Below are 26,992 nucleotides of genomic sequence, written 5' to 3'. Positions count from 1 at the left end.
TTATTAAATTGTATGATTGTATATAATGATAGTTTGGCAATAAGGGCGAGGAGCGAACATAATAATGAAATACTTTTCATTGGCTATAAGGTGTCTATTTTTAAAGTGTAGGAAACTGCGATGCCAAAAATATTTCCAGCGTGAGCACATACCTGCGACTAATGCTCGTCGACGGCAGACTGACGTTGATGACGTTCTGCCCATTCCAATCCCCTCCTGCGGCGGCCAGGGAACCATGTGACTGCAGGTACTTCAGAGCCTGGTACTGCACCAGATAGCTGAGCACGGGCGAGTTTCCATCGAAGGGTCGACGCCAGCTAAGCTTCACTGTGCGCGAGCCCACCTCGAAGATCTCCAGATGGGAGGGCACATCTGGTCGCTCCTGAACAGCGAGGAAGATTATCTGCTCCGCCCTTCCGTAGGGATTCTCCGCTATGCAGCGGTACACTCCGGAGTCGTGGCGATCCGAGTGGCCAATGGTCAGCTGGGAGTCCACGCCCTTTTCCGTTTTCATCTCCGCTATGCTAAACCGGAAGTTATTCAGGTCGATGCGCCCATTATTCTGCGTCCAGCCAATTGTGACAGGTTCGTCGCCCTTGGCATGGCAGTCCAAGGTCACCGGATCGTTGCGACGAGAGCTGATGTTCCGGGCAGATTGCTCGAATCGGGCGGGTTCTACATGGGCGGATTTAATTATTAAGCCATTACTGCTCGCACTGAAATTTTTTTATTTTTATTACCATTCACATTTATTCGAATGGTCTTTTTGAGACCAGCTCCGATTTCATTGGTGGCCTGACACATATAGTAACCCTCGTCATTGTCCGTCGCCAGATTTAATAGCAGCGAGTGATTACGCATACTCAGTGGCTTAAAGTCCTTTGACCCTTTGCCTACACAGATGAAAATGTTTTTCTTTTTTAATTACAAGCTAAATTAAATAATAAATAGTTTATAATTGTACAAAAAATTAGCAAACTATTTTATGCGAATAAGTATTTAATCATTGCCAAAACTGAGAAAATAATTGTTTAACATTTTTTGGAATGTCTGAACGACATTTTAGACGCGTGAACTAATTAATCGATTTTTGGTTTAACAAATTTATTAATTTTTTCTTTTTGTATACATCTGTCAGCGTCTCGAAATTTTAATTGATTAGGCCGAGTGGGCGGTTCCTGGAGGAAAGCATCCACTTGGCCTCCTTGAACCCATTTAATGAACTGTATACCGAAGTCCCAAGCCAGCTGGGACTGCGATTGGCAAACTTACCCTGCCCTTTGAACCAGGTAATAGTCGGAATCGGATATCCTTCCGCCTCACAATTTATCGATATTGTGTTGCCCAGCATAATGGCCGTGTCCATGGGCTCGTAGCTCCAGCGAGGCGCCACTGAAACGTGACCGGGCCACAGGGCGAATGCGTAACGAAGGGAATGGAATGGAATGGAATGGAATAGAGAACAACGAAAACGGCAACAAAATTAACAACTCTCGACCCGTGTGCATGTGTATCTTTGTTTTGATGGCCCAAAAAAGGGGCAAACTTCGCAGCCAACGGCGCACAAATCCTGTGTGATTTATTTAGAAACAGCAGCGCATCGCTTCAATGGACCCAGGCACACACACCCAGCATCGCATTCCAACCCATCTGGAATCCGGAATCCAGAGTCCTGAATCCTGAATCCTCCCCAGGCTCCCCGCCCACTCACCTCGCACCTGCAGCTCAGCCGTGTAGTTCACCTTGGCAGCAGCGTTGCTGGCATAGCAGGTGTACTTGCCACTGTGCCTCGCACTGATATCCTTGAAGACCAGCAGCGAGTAGAACTCCTCCTTCTTCTCGGTAATCTTGTAAATTGAAAGAAACACAAGTAAGATGGGCGCTTTGCAGCTTACAGACTATGGGATACCCCGTTCTTAAAGAGTTCATGAGAAATAAATTTAAAATACAAAGCTTTATAAAACATTATTCCAATACGTTACCAATTTAAAGCCCTTTGTTCAAAAAAGAATATTAAATTAAAAAGCGACTGCTAAGCAAAGTTTTCAAAAAGTTAAACAGCTGAAAATAAAACCAAATAACCAAAAAGATAAAAGATAAAAGCAGAATGAGAACAGAAAAGCAACAGCTAATGAAAAGTGGCATTCAAATGCTGCAATCGTAAGCCCTTTTAAAAATCGAAACACAGGCTGGCAAAAAAAACACCAACCAGGTGTTTCCGGAGTAGCAAGGACAAAAATATACAGGAAACTTTTTCGTTGCACTTCAGAGTGACAGGCTTACCTGCAAACTGCTCGGGATGGAGCTGTCGTCCTTCTTCCAGCTGAAGTAGATGGGCATGTCGCCGGAGGAGACCGCACAGGTGATTTGGGCCCGTCCGCCCTCCTGCAGATTCTTGGGGAACTTGAAGGGCTCGATGACGGGCGGACCTTGATGAGCGATTAGCCGCCAGACATTAATGTCGCTCGAAAGGAGCAAAATAAAAGGGACGTCGCCAAGGAGCTGACAGTCCCCTCTACTTACTGTTCACATTCAGCTGCATGTCCCGGCGCGCCTCCTCGCCCGCTCGACTCCTGACGATGCACGTGTATATGCCCTGATCCCGACCCGGCTCCACGTTCTTGATGACCAGCTGCCCTCCGTCGGCCACCGAAGCCAGTTCGTAGTGGTTGCCTGGTTGTGCGGTGGGACAATAATGTGTTAGACCCTCAGGACTCTGCACTCTGCCCCTGCCATTTGTCTTACTCGTTGTCAATTCCTGGTGCGCCTTCTCCCATCTAATTTGCTCGACGGGATAACCGGCGAACGGACAGTGCACAATTATATCCTCGCCCGCAACGGCTTTAATCGGTCCAATGGCTCTCACATACGGAGGTCCTGCAAGTATGCAGTGGCAAATTTAATTATGCGCCTGTTCAAGTTAATTTCACTGAAACTATATAAATTAATAAATATTTGATTCAAAATGTGTATTAATATCGTTTGTAGCGAAGTATTTTTAGATAATTTATTATCCGTCCAAAGATTCCGATAGCCAGATAAGAAACATGCTATTAGTTTGTTCCTTAATTTAAATAAATTATTGTATTGGTTACTCTACTCCTAATTGGTGCATATTGCAGATAGTTTGTAGTCATCTAGTTCGATCATTATTTAGGTGTGTGTGCTGATTTAGGGGCATTGTGAAATTTATTAAATTAGTTACAAAATGCAATTAGGCGGGAATACGCTCCGAATGCTGAATAATTCCAATTATATTCGTTTGCCGCACATGCGACGCTAGTACATAAAGTGCAGATGCTGCGCATGTGTTTGTGCCTGTGCATTTTTAGTGCTGCTAATGCAACTCGTTGCATGGGTGAATGCGTTGCATAAATTGCAATATTCATAATTAAACAGGCGAGCCGAAGCCTGTGGCTTCATCAGTCCTCAATAGGCCGAAGTGAGTGTGTGAGTGGGCTGGGCGTTGTGGGCTGTGGGCGTGGCAGGAGTGCATCAGCTTGTGGCTTTAACTGTTCATAATCGAAATCATTTTATCATTATTACCCGGCAAAAATCGCGTATAGAAGGATGAGCTAAGCCACCAGCGCCAAAAGTACTATTGAGTGTCCATTATGGAGGATTAAATTTCAATATTTCTATACAACCCATTGACGGTCCTATGTACTCAATCACATATTCATCAGCATCTTCAACCCCTGGCCGTAGGTACCTAATTTGATTTTCAATTTGATTCTGGTGAAATCTCCTGGCTGCAGGGCAGCATTCAAAACATCATCATTTATCATCAATACGCACGCCCACTTAAATATCAAGTATACGCACACCGAGACTCAAGCTGCCTTTGCTGCATCATCAATCATTCGGCATATAGGGCGTATGATTTATATCTGTCCCACATCCACTTCCTTATGCATTATTAACACATTAAGATTACGCTCTCTGAACTGCTTACAATACGCAAAAGCTCGGCAGTCATGCGGATCTTTCAGACGTCGAAGCAAAAGTGGAGGGCCCTCTTATCGTCTGATAGTCGTATATTTGTGCAGTTTGTACACCGATGCGACAGTGATTATCCTGCGAGATACTCAGGCATTCGCCAGGCAATTCGCACTCCTAAACTTGTTAGCCATGCCTTCAGTTCACTCAGAGAATTGGTAATATTTGATTTTAGGTTGGTATGAATATCAATTTCTTTTTAAATGCCCTACAAGCCAGAATATTTGATGCAGGGAAAGTCATTTTGATAAATGGTGTCGCTTACTTGCCATAAAAGTTACGACAATAATAGCAATATAAATTTGGTGATTTTTCTTGGTGTATCCATGTGCTCCATATCTTGCGACTTGATTGGACTGAAGGCAACATCGTCATCGGGTTTCTTGTTGCTTTTGCCAATGTCTCTGCCCCAGGAGATTTTCTTTGACGCGCAGCCAAGCATTTTCCCCATGAATAGCGGAGTTATTTTCCCCATATCCTGCACTCCTTTCGCCGCGATGTTTTTGTTTCGTTGCCTTGGCATTATTTCCAATCAGCTGCCGTTTCGATTGCCGATTTTGTAGCTTCTTGGATGGCAAAGTTCGCGGCCCAGAGACTCGTCGTCTTTTGTGATTTGCATTGTTTGGCCAGCACACAAAGGACGCCTTTCGGCGGCTTTTGCGATAACAAAACGGACGCAGAAACCCATTTTGTGGGCCACAATTAAGGCGGCCGGGTGTGGGTAATTGATTTTCCGAGCCAATTTATCAACTCACCGTAAACATTCAACCTGGCCGAGTGCTGTACGCTGCCCATCGAGTTGCTGGCCACGCACTTGTAGAGACCCCCGTCGTCGGGTCGCACGTGCGAGATATTTAAATGGCTTATCACATCGCCAGACATATCGACAAATTGCCCGATCGCGAACCGATGATGCAGCGATACGTCCATGATGGGCTGCGAGTCCAGCAGCCAGGCGAACTGCAATGAGATGGAGGGGGAGGTGGAGATGGTGATGGTGATGGACACCGCAAAAATCAATAGCAGCACGAAGAGTTGCTCCTGCTGGAGGGCAATAATTTCCGGGCTTAACCGGGGTATCAGTTTGTGTACATAAGCAGCCGGAGAAAAACATACTCAAATAAATAAATACAAAATTAAAATGATATGAAGAAGAAATGAGCTTCTTTAGCTAACAGCATTTCTTCCTAATATCTTGTTCATTTTATTTTTATAAAACAAATAAAGTTCAAAACAATGCAGTATCATATTATGAATGCGTTTCTCTCAGTGCTTGCTTGTGCGTTACAATGATGCATAATAAGGCCAATAAAGCATTGGAGAGTGTGCTCTACTCACTTGCGGTGGCGGCGAGCCGCTGGCGGAGCACTTAAGCGATATTAATGGCCCGGGACGAACGTTCTGCTCAATGAAGGTGTAAATCAATTCCGGCACAGTGTCTGCGAAATAACGTGAAAACAGGGGGGCGGGGCGGGGGGTGAAACGAAGCCGTGATAAATGCCAAAACTCCGGCTCATAAACTATGCACTCCGTTGTCAACTTACCACCCAACTTCAGCTCAGCCATCGCCTGGGCACTGGCGCGTTGGTTCTCCACGAGGCACTGATAGACACCGCGGTCCCTCCGTCCGACATTTTGCACCAGGAGCGAGCTCTTCGACAGGAAGCGTATGCTGCCGGCGACAACAGGGGTTAAGGTTAGCGCAGGGGTTAAGGGTCGCAGGAGTAAAAGTGTTAAAAATGCCGAGCTTGGCAAGCAAGCCTCAACTGCTGAAAACTGACAACGCTGCAAAAAGGGCAGCGGGCTCCACAATTTGCCATAAACTCACTCCAAACAGGCACATGAGTGCACTGACAGAAAAACATGGCAGGATCCTAAAAGGCCCCTCGTGAAAAGGCCTAAATATTCTGTAAGTTTGTTAAAGCTTGTTAGCTTGAAAGGATGGAATACCCATCAATCTATATTGAAGTTTCCACCCAAAAAATCTCGTTTGACGTTAAGTTGACGAATGAATATCCCTTGTTTTATTTGAGTGCAAAGCATGCTTGTGTGCTTTTGTGTTGGATCGTTCAGGCGAAATTTGTTATTTATTTTATTAGCATAAGCATAAAAATTTCTGCTTGATTTGTAATGCTGATTCGCTCGGTCTCCCATTACCCATTCTCGATTCGCATGCTTATCCTTTGGGCGGTTTTCCTTGGCCAACAGCTGGCCAAGCTGATATATTTACATATGTAGATATGGCTTTATATACGATGTTAGGTACACATGTATGTACATATATAGAGATGTATGTATCTATGTACATGCGTATGGAGCATGCGATGTTTGTTTTTGCCGGCCGAATTGTTTGCCAGCTGCTGCTGTACAAATTTTGCGTGCGAATTTAGTTTGCCTTCGGTTTTGCTTTGGCCCAGGCCCCTGCCATCGTATTATGCTGATTTCGTGTAATTTGCATTAAATTATCAAGATGTGTCCAGGCCATTCGGGCGAAAATATGCACAAAGCAAAGGATTTCCCAGAGGCCTAGGTAAGCAAGGCCAGGATTTGCATAAATTAGTCAGAAGGGGCGAATGGGGGGAGGGCGGAGAGCGGAGAGCTTGATTAAAAATAATATAATATGTATCTCGACAGCTGTGAGGTATGCTGCACACTAATTGCAAAACCAATCGACGCAAAACTGTGCACAAATATTTTAAATAATATATTACCAGCGCCAACAATCAAAATCTTTTGAGCACTGACCTCATACAGACTTTTTGTATGCTGGTATGGTTTTCCAACCAAACAGCGCAAAGCTTTTAAACAATAAACTGAGCTGAACTGAACTGAGCTGAACTGAACTGGACTGGACTGAACTGAAATCTGAACTGCGGTTAAGGGGGTGGCGTAAAAATACAGAGCTCCACGCTCGCCGCCACCCACGTTCATCAATAGTAATAATAATAACAGTAACAATAAAACATTTTCGCCCGTCGAAATGCCCTAACAACGGAGGAGTGTAATCTATGGATTTTTCCACGCTCCTGTTTGTTTTCCATTTTTTATTTCATATTTTCGGTTGGTCGGAAGGCTTTTCGCAACTGGCGAAAAACTGATATAAATCGAAATCGGCAATACAGCGTTGCATGCCAGTCCGTCCGTCTTTCTGTCCGAAAGTCTGACTGTCTGTCTGCCCCGTTGTTCCTATTTCGCACAATCCCCGGCGGAGCTCGCCCGTAAAAGCCCCAATACCCAATACCCAATTCCAGATGTATGTATATTTGCGGGCTCCGGCTATACTTACTTATCCCTGCCGGTGGTGAGTGCATTATTCGCCTGCAGCGGCTTGCCGTTGTGCAGCCAGTCGATGGCATCGATCGCTGAACCCGTTGTCGTACAATTGAAATTCGCCGTTCCGCCCGAATTGACAATTTGAACTTGCGGCAATATATGCACCGACACATACGAATTGACACTGAGTCGGATCTCGATGCGCTGCTCCCCAAACTGATTGGAGGCCTGGCAAATCTGCAAAGGGGCGCGGGTATTCAGATGCATTAGGGGAAAGTCCCGGAAAAGTAGGGGAATACAGTCGCACCTCTAAGTCAAGTAATGTCTAGGGATGAGGCAGTTGCCTCATTTTTATATTTACGGAAATAACACATTTAAAAGTGCATATACGGTAATATTTAGAGAATAATTAAAATCGAACTTTAAATTCACAGGAATAGGGTGTCCAATTAAAGACACCTTAGATTACAATGTTTCACTCTTGACACATACAAAACACACTAATTGAAATAATATAGAAAGAGGAATTTCAAGGAATAATCAGATGCACTTCTTAATACTGAATTCAAACTGTGTGGATGGGGAATCAGTCTGCCTAATCTGTAGGCTTTTCCATTCAATGAATATTCTTTTTGGTATTAAGGCAAGAGCCAACTGTTCGGCTTTGCGAGGCTCGACTGTATTCAGTACCCCGCGTTGCGGATTGTCAGCGGTTGACAGTTGGACGGTTACTTACCCACTTGCCCGCATCGCGCTCGTCAGCATTTTTGATGAGCAGCAGTGTGCGCGAAAGTATCACTCGCTGTGACGAGGGTATGGGATAGAGGGCTGCCGAGTCGGAAACGCGATACCAGCTATAAATCAGAGTGAGTATATATGTAAAGCTGGTTGGCAAAGCCTCTGCGAAGCACGAGCTCTTTATTGATTTAAATTTGGGCGAGCTGTATCTGCAAACAGTATCTGTCTCACATGCTGGCTAGCTCAAAGCAGTAAACTTGATTTTATTTGCTCAGGAGCACTGCACTTCAATACTTCCCTCAGGTATGCTTACACTAACGTGGCCTAATTGTAGCCAGATACTAACAGATTTCGAATTGAAAATAATAAACATTTTTATTCCATTTGCCGAATGCAATAGGTAATCTAATCTAAAATTTAAATGAGTTTCTGATTTCCTAAAGAGAAAGACAAACTGCATTTTGGCTTACTAAATGAATGTACTATTTTGGACAGAGACTCTTTATTTGCCCGAAACTCTGTTTCTCTACAGCAAACACAGGCTGGAAACTCAATCAGTTACAGAATCACACACGAAATCAATAAAACCAAGGAACCTAGTTTGTTATTCCAGCCACGCCTGAACTTATGCCGAAAACAAAATTATCGCCCTTCTTCTGCGATTATAGTAATCAGCTGGGAATTTCCTCCCCTTTTCCCTTGCGAAGTATTTCAGCCACTTTTCCCGTCTGGCTCAGCATTTAGGTCTTCCCACCGAGAACTTTGCTCCTCGCTTGTTTGTCTTGTGTATTTTGATTTTCGAGCTGTCTGCGTCCCGGCTGCGAAAATGTCCCTCACATCCCACACATACACACGAGTATGTATGTACTTACATACATATATTCGTGAGGGGCTCATCAAGTGTTTAGAACTGCGTGAAATTTTAATAAGCCCTGCTAAGTGAAACAGACTGTTAAGTTATGCTACCCTATTGAGGTGCTTGCAAACTGTTTTATTTTGCTAATTATCTGTGAGGAGGGCTTAAGTCAGGGGATACTTGATATGTGTTATTGGCCCAACTTCTGTGGACCAAAATAGCTTTTTATTGTTTGGCCAACAAAGTGTTGGGTCCTCTAAGTTGGGTCCTCTAAGTCAATCCATTGTGAGTGGGTAAACAAGATCAAGTTACTTGAATACCGAGTTGGTGTCCGGATTGGCTTTCCAGTCTGTGCCTTTATTAGTTTGTTTTTTTTGCCCGCTATTAGCACATGGCCTCGTTTCATCCATGAAGTCACCTAATTAGCACTAAAACATCAGTCCCTAATATGCAATAAAACCAGCATCCCCAGGCAAACATTCAAATGCACTTAAGGGCTGTCTATAATCTCCAAGCCGGAACCTCGTGATGTTATTTTATTGCCAGCTGCGTAGACACTTGGATACAGATACTCCCACCCCACAGAAAGCACACCAGGCCATTTCGGCCTGGAAACCAGTGGACTCACGTAAATATGGGAAATGGGTTGCCCTGGATGTTGCACGGCAGATGAACGTCGTTTCCACGCTCCACGTGAATCTCCATCACCGGTTTCTGGGTGGTCCGAGGTGCCAGATTCTTGCTTAGCTCTGTGGAATGTTACGGCATGAATAAAGCAGAGAATTATCACTTAAGACTCGGCTCGAAAAGATGTTGATACTTCTAACAAATACACAATTATTGCCGAATTATTAAATAATTTGATTTTATTCTTCGTACTGGCCAAAAAGTGTAATTTTACAGGCCATATATACAGGTCAGGATCCTAATTAAGCTCATGTGCAAATATGGTTTGAAACTCACCTTTGACCTGCAGCATCACCGCATCGCTGCGCTGTCGCTCGCCGTTCAGTGTATTTGTCACCAGGCAGCTGAACTTCATCAGTCCGTCCTCCGAACGCACGGAGCGCACATAGAGATCCCCGGAGGCGGCCAGGACCACATAGCGACCCGCTGTTCGGAAATCATACACTCAGGTCACATAGATGGCAGATGACAATAGCAAGGAAAAATCAAAGCTCGCCGCCCGGCACCCGCTGCGTATACGCAACATTCGCCAATAAATGTCATCCGCCCGTTGTCGCCACCCGCCACCCACCAGCCGTGAATGCTGCAGCAAAAAGTGCAGTTTCATTGCTGGCGAGCAACAAGACCGAATCGCTGGCACATAAATTTCAGCTGCCGATAAACTCCCCCGCCGTTAAAATGTGGCAACACTCACCGACATCCGACAGATCCGGCAGGAGTATCTCCTCGCCGCGATGCCAACTGGCCACGCGCACATAGGGCCGCACATACTCCGGAATGGCGCACTTAATCAACGCCGAATTTCCCAAATAGACTTCAGTGTTTTCCACGTGCACATGGAATTGACGACGCACCACTGGAAGAGCGAAGAAAAAAGAACTCGCAACAGTTACAGGAGTAGTAGCAGAAATCAGAAAAAGACTGGGCGGAATCTATAGTTGCGTTTGTCAAAATAGAGATAGCTTTCGTTTCACTTTTTTGAAAGAATAATATTCAATTTATTTATATGTCATCATCTCATGAGCCTTTAAATCAATGGCCCAAAATAGCTTGATAGCTTGATATCCTGTCTATTATTTTGCTGCTATTCTGTTGACCACAGCTGTGTGTGCTGGATTGGGGAACTAAAGTCAACAATCGGCAGGACTGCTGTCTGCTGTCTGCTCTCCGGCGCAAACTGCGCATACAGATGAGCGCATAAAACGCTTTCGGGCAGCGGAATCCATGGCTGGCAGCCCCGATGGAGCTGGGCCCAATAAACGGGGAACAATGCAGAATGGCTGCCGTTTAAATGAATGAAATTGCTTGAAATTACATGCAAAGCGGAAGTTGAAGAGCAGCCAAAATACTCGAAGGAAAAGCGACGGCACTGGCAGAGTGAAAAGCGGAGCGACACAGATGATACACATGGAAAATGCAAAGTGTAAATATTGAATGAGATTTTAAGCGACTATCATGCAGCGTTGGTTTTTTCTGTGGGCCCCGCGGGGTATTGCGCTGGATTGCCGGGACGGGAATTGGGTTTACTTAAGGCCAGGCTGTGCAAATTCGACCGACGTGCTGCGTTTTCGAGGTCAAACACTGAGAGGCAGCGCAAACAGCGAGTGCATAAAATAATTAAGTTAATTTTGAGAGCCTCGAGAAGGTTGCAGCTGTCCAAGTTTGGCGCATCGATCACTGCTCACTGGCAGGACTCAGGATATTAATGCTACATGAAGTGGAAGAGAAGGGTGGAGAAAAGTGGCGCACAGGTGACATCCCAAGGGCTGCCAGAAAGCAGAGCCGTAAAGAATTCCAGCACAACGAACGTGAGCAGTTTTAAAATGTTGTCAACACAATGCACACTATCTATCTGTCAGTAAGTTTTGCCAATTTGGCTGTTTTCCAGCCAGAACGTATTCTTTAGAATTATAAAACTAAAAACTACACCACTCTCAACAGTTGAGCGTGTGTTTTACAAAATACAATATGAGACAAAATATTATATGAGACAATATAAGAAGGCACCTTATAGGACATTCTCTTTTTCCCTAGAGGTTTCCAGGGGCGTATAATAAAATAACCGATATCCAAAACCGAAATAGTGTTTGGACTTTAATGCAATGTGTATTTGGGTATATATTTAACCGTTGTTTGGCTACTTCTTTGTATAATCCATAGCTGGAAGCACGGCTCTCCTCAGCCCGAGGCTCCAGTGTGAGTAATGTAACTGATGGCAGCGCATTCCGCACTCCACGCCAATGGGCGTTTAGCCACTTGGCGCTCCGCCCGCTCCCAGGCCAGGATCCATTCCATGGCTCCACTAAAGTACATTACACTCACCTGCATGCACCTGAACATTTCGACTGAGGACGGTGCCCGCCTCGTTGCTCGCCCGGCATCTGTAGGTGGCCTCGTGAACATCCGTGCGATAATATTGGGCCAGGAAGGGGGGGAAGTGCAGGGTGCCGTTGCCTGATATTTTCCTGCAAGTACAAAAGCATCGCCGGCGAACGGCGAACGGCGAAATGCAATATTTTAGTGGGCACATTCTTTCGAGGTTTTCTTCTACATATTTATTTATTTATTTGCATTTGGGAATGGCGAACGTGGCGCACAAATTTGCTCCACAAAAGCGACAGCAAAGTGGCTGCCATTTGCTGGCTTGTATTTTTATAGCAAAAAGTACGAGGGGCGCAAAGTGTGAATTTACATAAAAATGCAATAAGCTTAATGCCGGATGTGTGCATGTTGATCTCAAATGATGCGAAACGGCCTATGGTAAGCTTCTAAGCATTGCACCTGCATTCTTAGGAATCCCTTCTTAGTTCAAATAGTTGTAGTAGATGAAGTTGCTAAACAAAACTTGTAGAACCAACTAAAATTAAAAGGCTCTTACTTGCTGTTAAACTAAAATAATTAACAATGCTATGAGAAGTTTCCACATTACCTCAAACTGACGTCAAGAAATTGTTGCTAAAATCTGTTTAACTTGTTTGTAAATTACATTCCGTCAGAAATTTCTGACATAACTCGGTTGCTCTGCTGTCATCCAGTTGCCAGTGCATTGCGGCTTGCTTCTGACTCCGAATGCTGCCTAACATCGTTTTCGAAATCAAACTTTAAGTCCCCGCAGGGCTTAAATGCGTTTGATTAGCTCTCTGGCTTTGGATCAGCCCAAAACACATCAACCTCCCATCACACAAGTCAGGAAAGTCGCCGCAGAAACTCCTCATTCCTGCACTGCTCTGCACTCTGAATGCAGATGCAGTCTCAGTGCCGCTAATCATCTCAACTGCAGTTGCATACGGGCTAACAAGCTATGACAACGATGAGTGCACATAAAGAAACTCCAGTTTCCATTTCAAATTCCTTCAAATTAATATTACCTATATTACCCATGCAAACGAGGGTAGCGCCAACTTTTCCTAAGAGTATGCTGCAGCTTTTTTGAAGTCCCAGTAGGGCAAAGTCAAAGATCTGTTGTGGCACCTTTATCATAATGTTTTTTTGCTTTTTTTACATGATTCCAAATATTTAAAACCAAAATGTATTGCAGTGAATACGAATAATGTTTACACCGTTCAGCATAGATCATCATAAACTAACACAATTTTTCCTGGTGCAGCTGGATGGGATTCTGGCTGGCTTGTCCTGGTGTGGCATACTGAATGCTGATGCGAAGGACAACGAGCAAACCAACATCAACCGAAAAAGGGAAAACTTCATCAAGCGCTGTTTTCAAAAATGTTTAAGTGCCAGCAATTTGTTTACGTCTATTGCGTTTGCATGGAGCACACTGAAAAAAGAGCCAGATAACTCCGAGCTCTATGCTCCATACTCCGGCTCCATGTTCCCTGCGCTGTCCGCTTTCCATTTTCCGGAGCCAGTCCATCCATCCAACCGTCGGTGCAGTAGATAAGTACACGTCCTATATACTCGTCACTTGAACTCAGCCATGCTCTTTAGTAGCTTAAAATAAATTTTGTTTCATTTCTATGCACTGCCATCGCAACTCAGTTTTGTCTACTTTTTGGCTTTTTCGGGTTTGCCAGACTGACAGTCCTTGTCGACATATACCCGTATGCATATATAAAAATATATATACATATATATATCGTATGGTTGTGTGGAATCCCCGGTTTTCGGACGCGGCTATGTGTGCGAGATCACGTATTTGGAATGACATTTCATTTTGCGAAACATAAAAATTCTTTTAGTAAATTTGTTGCCATATGCGAGCGGTGAGTTTATACATTTTTATCTCCGTATTTATTTTTGGGTCGTGCGCTATTTTTACGATTTATCTGCTTTATGTGTTTGTCTGTTATTTTCACATATTTGATTATTATTTTCTCTCGTTGTGCAATAATCTGTTTAAGAGCCCGTTCAATGGATCAGCGCCAATTTGTTCAAAGAGCTCTAAACCAAACAAATAGTTCCCATATATTCATTTGAGCAAAAATCCGTAGTCCGGCAAAGTACGGGTAAAGTGCGTTAATTTTTTTGCCTCGACTAATGGATTTCAACAAAATAACCGCAAATTAAGGCTTACTTGTGCGAGAAACTAATGTACTCTCCGTGATTAATGCTAAACGCGTGTGTACTTTCCCATTCAACTTGTCATCCGCGAACGTCTGCGTTTTTAATATTTTAAATGCTAGCGCACATGTCACTAGCAGACGCAGTATATAGAAAAAGTCACAAGAGGGATAAACACCCAAGGACAAAATAATAGCTCTTATAAGTAGGCCTTAATGTATATACTTTATCCTTCAACTAAGATATTAGTAACTACTTTACGAAAAGGATGTTTATATGCGTAAAAAAACTTTACAGAGGTAATATTTTTAATAGGTAAAACCACGAGGACCTATACCTTACATAAGATATACGTTGCGAAAGGAATATTGAGTGCTAATTGTTTGACCCCGCCTGTGTGTACATGAGTATTGCTCTGTCGGCAACTTGCTTGCATTACTTTTGTGTAATTCTTTGGCTTTTCCAGGCAGCAAAACCAAAAGTGCATCTTTTGTCTGGTACCCCGCAGTGCTCCTCTTGTTGCCTTTCAAGCATTTTCATTGAAAATGTTTCCACCAAATGGGATGAGGTCCACGGAGGAAGGGGAGGGGGAGACGAATGTCTGCTAACATTGATTTTCACAGCTTTTCGCGACGGCGTCTTTGCGCAATGTCAATTAAAACGAAGCAATTCGGAAAATATAACATTAAGACAACCCGCAAAACTGAAGCCGCAGGAGTGTGACTTTCGAAACCGCCGCCAGGAAGCCAAACGACACATACTTGTAACCGCCAACTCGCAGCAATAACGGTACACACAAAGAAATTGTTTAAATATATTCGGAAAATTACTTAGGTTTCGCATTCACCCTTTTAGTTAAAATAGTAAGCCCTTAAACTATGTAAATGTAGTTGGTAAAAAACTCAACAGATACTTTAAACTAATTTCTATATATATTGTATTTCAGCTTTGATATGTATTTCCAAAGACACTTTCTGTTAATTCAGGGAAATATAATTCCTAGTTCTAAGTGCTAATTTTGTTACACCAAGCGACCATTAAAGTGGCAAGCGGAGAGCCACACTTTTTCCCCCAGTGGAGACTGGCATCCGCTTATTACTTGACAAGTGCATTGTTGGGGAGACCGCAGGAACTTACCTGAGGCCCGGCACCTGGGTGGCCAGCGATCCGTCGCGGAGGACCCACGTGACGAGGGGCGGCGGGCTGCCGTGGGCGGTGCAGGTCACCTGGGCGCCCGTGTCGTTGCCGAAGAGCAGCCGGGGTGCGGGCTCCAGCAGGAATGTGGGCACCCGTAAGCCGCTTGTGGCCAGAAGTGGTGTGGCGAGGACGGCCAGCAGCAACGCTCCCAAAAGCAGCGCTAGAAAGGGGAAAGGGGGTGGGGCAGGTTAATTACCAACATTGTGGCTGTATGGCTTGTTTAAAACTTTAATGTCGCCGCAGCTGCCGGCACTCCACCGCATATGTGTATATGTATATGTGAATATATTGTGTGTGTGCGTGTGTTGCAGTGCAGCTCGAGTGCATCTCATAAATGCGGTTAATTTGGATTCGGTTTCATTTACCCGCCGCCAGCGAGCCCTTGATTCAGATTCGGATTCAGACTCACATTGGGGCGCCACTTGACTGCTGAGCCGAGCCACTTGGAAAGCGGTTTAGCGGCTGCAAGCTGCAAACTGCAGCAAACTTTTTGATAAACACACGCAGTCTCTGCTGTTTGCTCTTGTGGCTGGTTGGAGACTGCAGCTGGAGCAGAAACAATAATAATGGCCTTGTAATGTGGGACACAAGGAGCGTATTCGACTAATAGTCAGCCACTGCCTTAATTAATAGCTCTTCAATTTGTTTCTTACATTTTACATAGCTTCTTGTGTCCTTCTCATACATCAAGATGATGTACACAGTTGAGATATATGTTTTTATTTTGTTTATGAACTCGCACATTTTCTTTAAGTATTTTAAAGGTGCAGTGTAGCCATGCATATTAGTTTTGTTGGAGTAAATAACCTCAGTGTGAGGTGTGCTTGCTTTAAAACTTACCCTTTTCCAGGACTAGACAAGGAGGCTCTAATAAACTCATTTCGTTGCATGAAAATTCAATGTGTGGGTGGTAGAAAATTAAATTTAGGTTCGTTTCGTTTCGTTTAGTTTAGTTCAGTTATGCAGCAGCTTCTTCTTGTTTCCGGGCTTGTTTGTTTATCCAATATGAACGTACACTGCTCTTTCTACGTGGCTTTGCCTATATTTGGCCTTTGTGTAAGCCCTTGCTGCTGTTATTATTATTTCTGTTTCTATTTGGAAATTTTCAGTTCAGCTTCTGATGTTGTTCAGCCACCTGAAATACATGGAAGATGAAAGCCAACAGTTTAATTTACATATGCATTATGAAAATGTTATCCTTTCCATTGTTTGGCTGCCGAAAATGGAAGAGCTTGCATTTTTAAAGCAAAATAAGTTAGTTCGGGAATTATATGTTGCACAAGTCTGGATGGACTTCCAACTTGGAGTCAAATTAAAATAAATACGCTCAAAAGGATTTCGTTACGTCGAATTTCGTTACGTGTGTGTTGAAGTTGTTAGGTACTTTCAACAATAAAATATGATGTCTACAATAGAATACAATTTGTTTCATAATTAATTGCACATTGGAATCGAGTTCGCAGTGTTAGCTGCAATTCAAATTACAAATTTAAGGACGTCAGACATTGTCAAAATCTAATTTACATTTCATGTCAAGTTCAAATGATTTTCGCTGCAGAGGCTCGCCCTTCAGCGATTCCCCACTAAAGCTGAGTAAACAATGCAAAGGACAATTACAACAATTCGACGTACAGCATACACAAAGTGCTATATAAATATGCCGAAAGTGGAAAACACATGACGACAGAGGCGAGAAATCAACACGAGTCCTGTGAATTGGGGAGCTCCTATCCTCGTAATGCCCCCAACAGAAGCAACCTTCGCATACAGAAACATACACACATCCGAAGTACACATAAATGGAGAGAAATCCTGCGTTTGCACTGCTGTAGAGCTGTAGAGCTCTTGGCAAATACATTTAACGTGTATTTATGAGCGAGCATACGAAATGAATGACTTTTGCCATCATTAAATTTTATTTCGAATGGCACGGCCCAAGTTTCCCCTCGCACGAGCTGCCGACTACAATGAAGAAGACATAAACATGTTTTGAGGTCGAGAAGCAGGGGTTCAACAGCCTGGCGAAAAGCGCCGAGCAGAATCCTTTGCCGCCCATCTCGATTTTCCTGTTTCCTTAGCCAGTCGGGCACTTAGCCCAGCGACTAAATAAACATCATCATGACACCCATTACACACAATCGACAGGCATTGGGTTCTACAGTGCGAGAAATCCGAGTAATAGGACAGGATTTTATAATGCATTCAAGTTCGTTTTCGGATTATAAAAATGTGTCTATCGAGCTTGACTAAAAGAATTTAGACTCGAAAGTGATGCTTGGCCACTGATAGGTTAATTTAGATTTGATGATCTGTTAATCCTATTAACAAAAATCAAGTGCAGAAACTGCTATGTAAAATTAATGAGTTTATGTAAAACTAATAAGTTACGTAATGGCAAACCGTAATTTGCTGTGCATTTTCGTGGATGGAGCGCGCCTGGGACATCAGAGGGGCGGGAAAGTAGGCGTGAGGGTCATACTGAAGAGTTCTTTGAATGTTTGCAACTTGACACCTTTTTAGCCGGCACATATGGGCGGAGGCAGCGCTGTTTGCATTTAATTGAGAATTTGAAATGATTTGTTTATTCTGGCAGCGTCTTTTGTTGAGCGATTTGCCACGAGCAATTCGTTTCTTTGCTCAGCACTTGGACGGCATCCTTCCCCGAGTCCTTGCAAAGCACACACACACACACACGCACCAACACACACACACACACACACACACACAGAACAGGGAAAAGACTGTGTGTGCTGGTGTTAGCTCTTTATTTTTAATGAGTTTTTATTTTCCACGCCTTTGTGCCGTCCAACTGTCTGACTTCGCGATCCTTTTGCCGGCGGAGGTGGACCAGCTTCAGCTGACAGGATACAAGCCGCATCCGCCCCACATCCTGCACCCTTCGTCCCACGTCCTTCATCCTTCATCCTTCATCCTGCGCCCTCGCAAAGCGATTACTTTGGCTTGTGTGTCGGGTGTCATAACTGCTAACTGTCAGCAAATTTGACACTAAATATGTGGACGGCGCTTTAGTTGTGTCACTCTGGATTATATAAGCTTTTTGTAACTGGGTGTTGCCGTTTGGCGCAGTTGAGCTCTTGTTTATTTTACTTCGGTGTGATGTGTGGCATTATTATAAACCTGTTTATTTGTTTTGATAATCCAGTTATGGGAATTCGGCGGTTGTGCAGTTGCGTGCCGGTTGCTACCAACATTTCGCTAATTGACAATGAATAAAACATTTGGAATCTAACTTTTCAAGCTTATCCGTTTCCCTGTTTCGCAATTTTTTCGACTAACATAAAATCCATTGCAAAAAATTAAAATGCTTAAAATTAAATGATTTAATTAAATATCCCCGTTTCACTACTTACTTGCTAATACAAGAATTTAAAGTACATAGCAACTGACTGTAAGCAAATATCTTTAAAAGTGAATCGAATCGGTCATAACTAAACGTACTAACAATAAAGTAGTGATCTCTTAAAAAGGAAACATTGGTTCATCAATGTTACATTTAAAGCCGAAAGGTGCAGACATTTTCCCTTAGCCTCCCCAATTAGGTGATATAAAGCTCCTTATTCCCCGTCGCATTGAACTTATCCATTAGGAACATTAGGTTCATCTCCGCCAACGTGGAAACAATTCGTAGCAGGCAATCAATCCTGCACAATGGAATCCCCGAAAACAGGGCACTTCCCATTGCTGCAGCTCGCCAATGCAACTGAATCTCCTTGGGAGTCCTTTGCTCAGCATGCACCTTGAGCTCACGAGTGGATGTTTTCATTTTTACTTCACACCTCCTGTTTCCCACTCCAGGATTTGTGTGGCGTGAAAGGCTTTAAGTGCGGAACGCCACAACAAACAGCAATAGCAATAGCAATAGCGACGGCAACAATTCAAAGGCAACATGGCCATGCCTTCATGTGTTGCCGAGGCAGTCGAGCGAAAATCACCCCCTGATCCCAAAAACACTGAGGGAAATCAGTGCGCATATGGCCACAGTATGTAATACAAATCTGAACTGTAACCGGGCTTGTATATTTCTTAATTTAAGTCCGGGGGACAACCACATTGGTTTTTTTCAGTGAAGCTCTCATGTCCTGGCTGAGGTTAAACGTTGCTGCATCCGCCACTGCCACGCCCTTATCCGGTGAGAGGAGTGGGAGTTGGTCCTTGCAACTGGAAGGTGGGGGAAAGTGGTGGGCTGATGGGTGCCAGTGGTGCAGGCGTTAAGCAATATAATTTTTCTTGCTTTGAGACGGAGCTGTTGAATCGTTTTAATGCTCGTCACCTGCAGTGTTTGCTTTCTTTTTGTTCTCGCATGCAAAAGGTGTTGCATATACGGTCATGTATAAGTAGAGTACATATTCGCAGCACTTTGGGGCGGATGTGTTTGCATTTAGCGCTGGTTGACAGCTTGGCAATTTATATGCCCGACTTCCTGCCAGCCGGGGTTTAAAGGTGACTTAAAGCCGTGCCCCCCTCCCCCTCCTCGCAGCGCCAGCAATTTCCTGTTGCCAGCACCCACGGCTGGATCCCCGTGCTCCGGCCTAATGCGAAATGCCCGGAACAATGGATCCATTTGCACTCGCCGAGACTGAAGTGCAACTCTTTGGTTATAGCCAACAAAGGCTCCTGGCCGCAAGTCAAAGAGCATCCGTCGCGGACCACGGCACTAGTAAATGGCCGGGCTGTAGCTCCAAGTACGGCTGCGAAACAAAACGGACTCTGGAACAACGTGCTCCCAGCCTGGACAATAGTTCAGGATGAACTGAAACGAGGCTAAGACTACACTCGAAGCAAAATACAGACTGACTGGTTTGAAATGTTCAATACAAAATGGATAGGGCACGAAATGGAATTCAATGAAAAACTTACATATATATAGATTGTGTACAGCGCTTTTTATTCAGCTTATTCAATTAACAGCTATGGTAAATTTTGATATAATAAAGCGGTGCCAGCAAATTGCATAACAAACAGCTTTAAATATACACAAAAAATAACTTTTAATTAGCTTCTGAGAATATTTAATTGCATTGCTAAACAAAAACCATATACAATTTAAAGCCCCGTTTTTTTCTCAATTTAATTACAATTTCTTTCAATGTGCTTGGGGACGGGCCACCGGAAATGCAAAGGCGACGAGCCACCTAATAACATTGCGCCCTGCCCGGCCCATTGAAAACGCCCCGCTTCGTCCCCCTTCCGTCCACGATATCGCGTGCCCCTACAAATGTTTGGCCACCTTTTATATAACATCAATTCGGGCACAACAGCGGTTGTCTAGAAGGCCAGCAAGAAAAATGAGGCACGGCAACAAAATGTAATGGGCGCGCATATTTTTCCTGCCATGGCAACTTTCTATTGTTCGCCGTCTGGCGCTGCAACCGTCCCCTGGGATCCGGATTCTACAGATACCCGTACATATATCTGCGATGCGATGGCTCCAACGGCTCCAGCGGTTCAGCGATGCTGCATTGTCACATTGACAAACCCCCGAGCTTTCTGGGCTGTGTCCCTCTATCTTTGTTCTTGGCCCTCTGGCGTTTTCGAGTGCCTTTGTTTAGTCGCTGTTGGATGCACAGTACAAATTCAGGTGTTCCAGGCGGCATTGAGATTTGCATACGACAAGCCTCTTTAGCATTTAAGTGAAAGGCATTAGAAAGAAAAAAAACATATCCTGGTCCGCTACTAATAAAATTACTTAAATTGTCGAGAATTTTTGTTGCTACTCTTTTTTTCAGTGCACTCGGGCTGCTGTCGTGCAGCACGGGGTACTTGTTGTTATTATGAATAAAGTTGACTTGAGTGTATTGCGAGGACGTTGGCCATGGCGGTGACATCGCTGGCTCGTCTGACAAATAAATTTAATTGGTACAAGCGCTGCCAGCGAACTCCGCTCACAACTCTTTAAAATTTTCCGCTTGATAGCAGTTGGAGGTGTCGAATGAGGAAGTAATTTAGCGTGAATGTGGAAGACATAAAGACGTAATGAGACCGCTAAATGCAGCTGTAATGACAGCGACGATTATGTCTTCTGGGAAGTTCAGTGGACTGGATGAAAAGTGAAAATCTGACTCCTCTGAATCCTTTGAATCCTCGGAGCCATGCTTTTCAAAAATATGCAAATTTGTATCCGCTTTCAGCACTGCAGTCTTTAATAAATGCTAGAATGCTAGAAACCCAACTGGCAGCAAACAGAATTGCAGAATGCAGTAGCACTCGGGTGAATGGGAAAAAAGGTGTGTTTTTTTTTGTGAAACTCAACCGAATCGAATAGAATTTCCAATAAAATGTAAATTTTTCCCTTGACCACATTCCTTTTCCTTTGTGCACCCGCTATCCCAGATAACTCTTCAAGATTGGCTACACAGTCGCACCCGCTGCATACAAATATTTTCCGAGATTAAAATTTAATGGACACCCCACCGACAAAGCCACAGCCGCAGCCAAGGTCTCCGATGGCCGGTCGAACTGAAATTGGCAGCCTTGTGCAACATTTCCAGCTTATCTCCGGGCAATGCATAATTCAACAGCTTGCGGATCCCAGAAGCAAAAAGCAAAAAGCGAAAACCAAAACCAAAAACCGGAAAATGCGAGAAAGCATGCCGAAAAAGCAAACCAATTTTTGTTGGCCAGTTGGCCAAGCGAGCAGCTCAATTTGCTTAGACTAAGCAACAAAACAAGCGGCGAAAACTGCGAATCATTCAGTGAAATTACCTCGTTATCTTGCAGCTCTGAAATCCTTCGTCCTGGCTGCAGTAGCGGCAGGATCCCTCGCTCATATGAAGTCGTCTGACATAGGATGGTGATTTTATTATTTTTGGCAGCTTGCCCGGAACACTAACACATATGTCTGGCAGCTTACACATGCTAGACGGCGGAAAAAAACATCATGGCAGATTTTGCGGCTGCATTCAACAATTGCCAAAAGGTGGTCCGCAAAAAAAGGAAGGCATTCCAGCATTCGCTGGAGAAAGGAGAACGAATCGCGGCCATAAATTATACGCAGTGCATAGACGGTAAATTTTTATGGACTTGTGACTGGGTAGCGATTCTGGACTCGTTTCTCCATTTCCCTTCCCACTTCGAGCGTTTTTCCACCTCTCCTTTTGGCCATTGTTGCCGCACTTTTATCACACTTTGATAATCGCAAGGCACATGCTTCACGGCACGTCATCGCTGACAGCTCAGTGGCCATTCGATTCAATTTGCCGCTCCATAAATTTCCGCAAAAAGTCACCGCTACATTTGCATTTTTCCCAACGAAAATACTCGCCGGTGTTTTCCCGGTCTTCTTTTTCGCTTGCTTTTTATCGGGGTTCACTTGGCCAACCTTTTTCACACTTTTCCATTAGCCAGCATTCGGCCTGCTTAGCGCTCAAATTATTTCACCTTTTATTCAATTTACTTTATCCACTTGCCGGGGGTCCTTTTCGGGCTTGGGCTTGTGTGTAAGTGTAAGTGTATGCACCAGCAGCTTCCGTTTCCGGTTCCGGCTGGGATGTTAGAAGCCCGCGTGCACACAAAAGCGTACGCGTTTCAGCCGGCCCAGTGAAAATCCACTTTTGTTACATTTTTTATGAACACATTCGTGCGGACAAATAACCCGTGAAGTCAGTAAAATCTACGATAAAACCAAACACCACTCACACCAACACACGCACGTATAGAAGCGTATAGAAGCGAACAAACAAAATGTCAGCTTCAAAATTGCGCTGCATAGTTTTAGGCAGCGCCACACATACACATCAAAATCTCGCAGTTGCCGAAGCATTGACGTATGCACTGAGAGAATGTTTGGGGTATAAATAATCCATTTGCGCATTGGTCAACACAAATTTGAAAACTGCATAAGCTAAATTTGGTTATGTGTGAAATGGAATTTAAATGCCCGTAGTTCACTGATTCCTTTTTATAACATTATATTTTATATTCATTTGTTTTAATTCTAGGATCTTTTGCTGGTTTGGTTGCGGTTTTTATTTTGTATGAATTTTTTTAAGTCATGATTGCTTGACCTCTAATCTTCAAACTGATTTAAAGATTTTACTCAATGCGTTCTTTCTGTGTACTTATCCCTTTAAGCCCACACATTCTCCCCCACACACTCGTGCACTGGCCACTATCACCGTTGGCACTATAGTCATTCCCCGAGGCAGCATCCATTAATTCTTTTTCCATTAAATCCCCAAATAGTGACTAACACACACGCACACCCGCTGGATAGTTCATCCTGGTGTTAGTGGCTGTGTGTGTGAGCCGATGCTTAACCAATACTAAGACACTACCGCTGGCAACTATTGGCGATTTCCCGATCTCATCCGCTTGACACGTCCAAACAGTTCGAAACGCCGGCAATGACTGAATCCTGAAATCGTCCTTCGCTGACGACGTCGCTGCGGCGTCGCAGCGCTGCCCTCATCCTGTCGCTTGGGCTTATCTCTGTCAGCGTAATCGCTTCACACACACACCGCCCCCCTTATTGCCCGAGCAGCCACCCAACCACCCAGCGCCTCCCAATTTTGGGGCCGTTACTGCAACTGTTGCCACTCTTGGCCCACAATCGAACGACGCCGACTGCGACGCCGGCTGAGCAGTCGGCACTGCGCCGGCGTCAGCGCATCCTTCGGCATTTCTCTTCTCTCGCAGGACCTCCATTCTCTTTGCTATCTGTCTGGCTACGTCCCTGGGGGAAGTAAAAAGAGAGAAACAAAGTAAGAGGTCCTCGAAGAGAAATGGAACAGAGCAAGGGGGTGGTGGGTGGCCTTCACTTGTTGTTGCTCTGCGGTTGTTGACATTCCTGCAAATGACCAATAACCAGGGATATCCATGTACTCTTTCTAACTTATGCTACAGTATCAGGAATTCCTATTCGAAATGTAGAAGAAGATAATACATTAAGTATATATTGAAAAATGTACAAAGATAAAAAAGTCATTTTTATTTTGGCACCTTTCATATATTGGTTAGAAACATAATATTTAAATATGTTTTTCCACATATTTAAACTTTAGAAAAAAAATTGTAGTTGCAAAGCTAAACAAACGATACAAATTCTTTCATATAATGCTAGATTTCCAAAGAATTTAAAGCTAAATAAATATCAATATAATTTTCAAAACATTATACTTAGACTGCGCCAGCTCTGAAATATTGAGACGGGAAGTATCATAAATATGTAACCGAAATATATGATTCCACACTTTGACAGCAGTGAATGAAAAGCCAAATTTGATTTAAAACTTTTCAGCCTGGCACAAGTGGGAAAATAAAATAAACACAGCGTGTAACCCGTATATCTTGCATCAGTCTTCAATTCTGTTGTATCTCGCTGAATTCCCATTGAATGCTAAATCCGCGTTTGCTGCATTCCGACTGCATTGGGCACTTCATCACCTCTGCGGCGACATGTGACATCATAAATCACGCCGACTGTCCGCTGCACGAATGCCACTTTGGCGCCAAAAGTTATGCTACATAAAGCATGATGCACATGCCAACGAAATGGAACCACCGCACAACCCATTAAAAAGACCCACCACCACGGCACATTTTTTTTACATATTTTACTACGCGACTTTTAGCGTAAACTGTCATTCAGTTTTGCGCTCGCACACTCAGTTGTTGTTTATTTATTTGTTTACCCTTCATTTTTCCCACCCAAACACTCGTAAAATATTGGCAGGCACGTGTTGCTTCCCTGCGATTTTCTCTGCTGTCAACAAAATGCGTGCGCATGCGCGCTCTTTCGACGTCGGCGACGGCAGAGAATTCAGCTGGCGGCTATTCGAAAGTTTTCAAAAAAATACTTGACCTAGGGCAAGCGGAAAGCGAACGAACCATCGCGTTGCATGCCACCTATTTACACACAAATGCGTCCGATTGAGAGGCTCTCGAGGGTTACGGCTGTCAAAGCGCATTATGATTTTCATATATCATGTCGAATGTGGGCGCTATTCCGATTTTGCCGCTACATCGTAATAGCCGAAAGGTGAAAGGCATTACGATATGCCCTGCCCTGTTCACTCTGGCCAAAATGATGAATCAACTCGATTTCCATCATTGCCTCAGGCCAGGCGGCTCTGAACTCAACGAAAATTCTGTTACCCATTCATATTATTAATGAGTGACAGTACACTTAAGTCAACTTGAAGCCCATTTTCAAATATGAAGGTGTATCTATACATATGTATATTTATAAATTTACATAACCTTTATTATTTATAGATTTTTGCAAGCTAATAATAAGCATTTGCTTTGTAACTTATCTGTTAAATTCATTTTCAAGAGCTGAAAGTAATTTTAAATCTGTGCCATGAATGTGAAATGAAAACTTCCTCTATTTTGTTCGTTAAATTGAACAGGGAATGTACAAACTTATATTGAGATTGATAATGTAATAGAAAAACATCCCCAAGAGTAATATTTTTCCCAGTACACAATTTGGCCGATAAATCATCGCCGTGCGGCAAATGAAGTTGCATATCTTGATAGCCTGGCAAACATATTTGCCGTGTCATTAATATTTCTGCCAAGTACTCGCAAGGCTATGTTGCTCGCATGTTCTTTGCTGCTTAGCAGGGATATTAAGTATACGCCCCAGTGCCGTGTGGGTAAAATGCTTTGTAATTAAATTTAAAAGCATTTCATGCAACGGAGCTTAAGTGAATTATTAGCTGACACCCATAAACAAGAGTCAGGACACCAGTTAGCTTATCCCATAATGAATGTATGTATGTGAGTGCAGGTTTAAACAAATGACTTTGGCCATTTATGAGCCGCTCTCGGATAAATGGCGAAATTGTTATAATTTGGCGGCGCAGCACATTGGCAACAGCCCCAGAGACCCCGTCGCACAATAGAGCTATTGGAGCTGTTTTTGCCGCATTCCTGTTGCTTTTTGCCAACTTCTAATATAACGCTTTGTGGCGTGGTGCGTGGCTTTTTGCGCCTTTACGGCTCGGAAATTGTTTGGTGCGAGCCCGGGTCTTAGCGAATGGCATAATTTACGTAGTCTGCTTATCTGGGCATTTAATTTTAGATTTACGAGCCTTATGGCCCCTTTGCGAAGAGGTCTTGTTGCCTTTTAATGAGTACGACTCAAGTTGGCATACGTGAGTTTTATGGCTAGCAAACGAATTATTTATCTTCTGCTGGCAGACGGCCTTCTAAACGAGTTTAGCATAAAGTTCAGTTGCAGACCAATTGTGTAGTATGTTCGTTTTATGGAGAGGAGTAAATTAATGTTTGCTTTAACTTTATAAGAATAGGAAATCTTAAAAGAAATGTGTGCCTCAAAAATATAATGACTAACTCGCCTTTAAATAGATTTGAGCCATTGCAGTAAACATAGTATGTATTGCATTTAAATATTTTATTACTCTTTGCATTCAGCCCCAACTTTTGTTTAGTTTCTGTGGCTTTTCACACCAGAAAAGTTGCGGAGTCAAAAACAATTATCTCCAAATAGCTGCCACCGCTTTCGGGTTTCAAAAGTTTCTCGAACTCATTTAAAGTTGATCAACGCGCACACTTTGTCCCTGGAGCTGTCATAATTTGCTCTTAAAGTGTCATTAAGACATAATTATACCACAACAATAAAGGAGACCCAAAAATAAGCAAATTATTCAAGTTGCCATTGCAGGCAGGCACAATGCTAATACCAACCACACCCACTTGGATGCTTATCCTTTTGACTTTTCACGGCCCCGCAAA

The 26,992-nt window shown here is 43.6% G+C and overlaps 1 protein-coding gene across 1 annotated transcript in view; it reads right to left on the bottom strand.

Annotated features, from left to right (window-relative positions):
• Nucleotides 1-22,078, bottom strand: part of LOC122621105 (Down syndrome cell adhesion molecule-like protein Dscam2) — a 31,347-nt gene extending 9,269 nt beyond the window's left edge. The window contains exons 1-19 of the mRNA XM_043798858.1: nt 21,995-22,078; nt 16,112-16,406; nt 15,212-15,431; nt 11,876-12,018; nt 10,248-10,409; nt 9,830-9,979; nt 9,495-9,615; nt 8,009-8,126; nt 7,286-7,509; nt 5,544-5,671; nt 5,338-5,438; nt 4,755-4,959; nt 2,746-2,877; nt 2,524-2,673; nt 2,284-2,429; nt 1,712-1,847; nt 1,273-1,392; nt 741-893; nt 153-675 (exon numbers count right to left, since the gene is read on the bottom strand). Coding sequence (XP_043654793.1) covers nt 153-675; nt 741-893; nt 1,273-1,392; nt 1,712-1,847; nt 2,284-2,429; nt 2,524-2,673; nt 2,746-2,877; nt 4,755-4,959; nt 5,338-5,438; nt 5,544-5,671; nt 7,286-7,509; nt 8,009-8,126; nt 9,495-9,615; nt 9,830-9,979; nt 10,248-10,409; nt 11,876-12,018; nt 15,212-15,431; nt 16,112-16,151 — 2,972 coding nt within the window. The 5' untranslated portion in view covers nt 16,152-16,406; nt 21,995-22,078. The remainder of the gene's footprint in view (nt 1-152; nt 676-740; nt 894-1,272; nt 1,393-1,711; nt 1,848-2,283; nt 2,430-2,523; nt 2,674-2,745; nt 2,878-4,754; nt 4,960-5,337; nt 5,439-5,543; nt 5,672-7,285; nt 7,510-8,008; nt 8,127-9,494; nt 9,616-9,829; nt 9,980-10,247; nt 10,410-11,875; nt 12,019-15,211; nt 15,432-16,111; nt 16,407-21,994) is intronic.
• Nucleotides 22,079-26,992: the final 4,914 nt, after the last annotated feature.

The sequence above is a fragment of the Drosophila teissieri genome, chromosome 3R (genome assembly GCF_016746235.2).
Source record: "Drosophila teissieri strain GT53w chromosome 3R, Prin_Dtei_1.1, whole genome shotgun sequence".
NCBI classification, from domain to species: Eukaryota; Metazoa; Arthropoda; class Insecta; order Diptera; family Drosophilidae; genus Drosophila; species Drosophila teissieri.
Note: the sequence above shows the minus strand (reverse complement) of the source record. Positions and strands in the feature narration are given on the sequence as shown.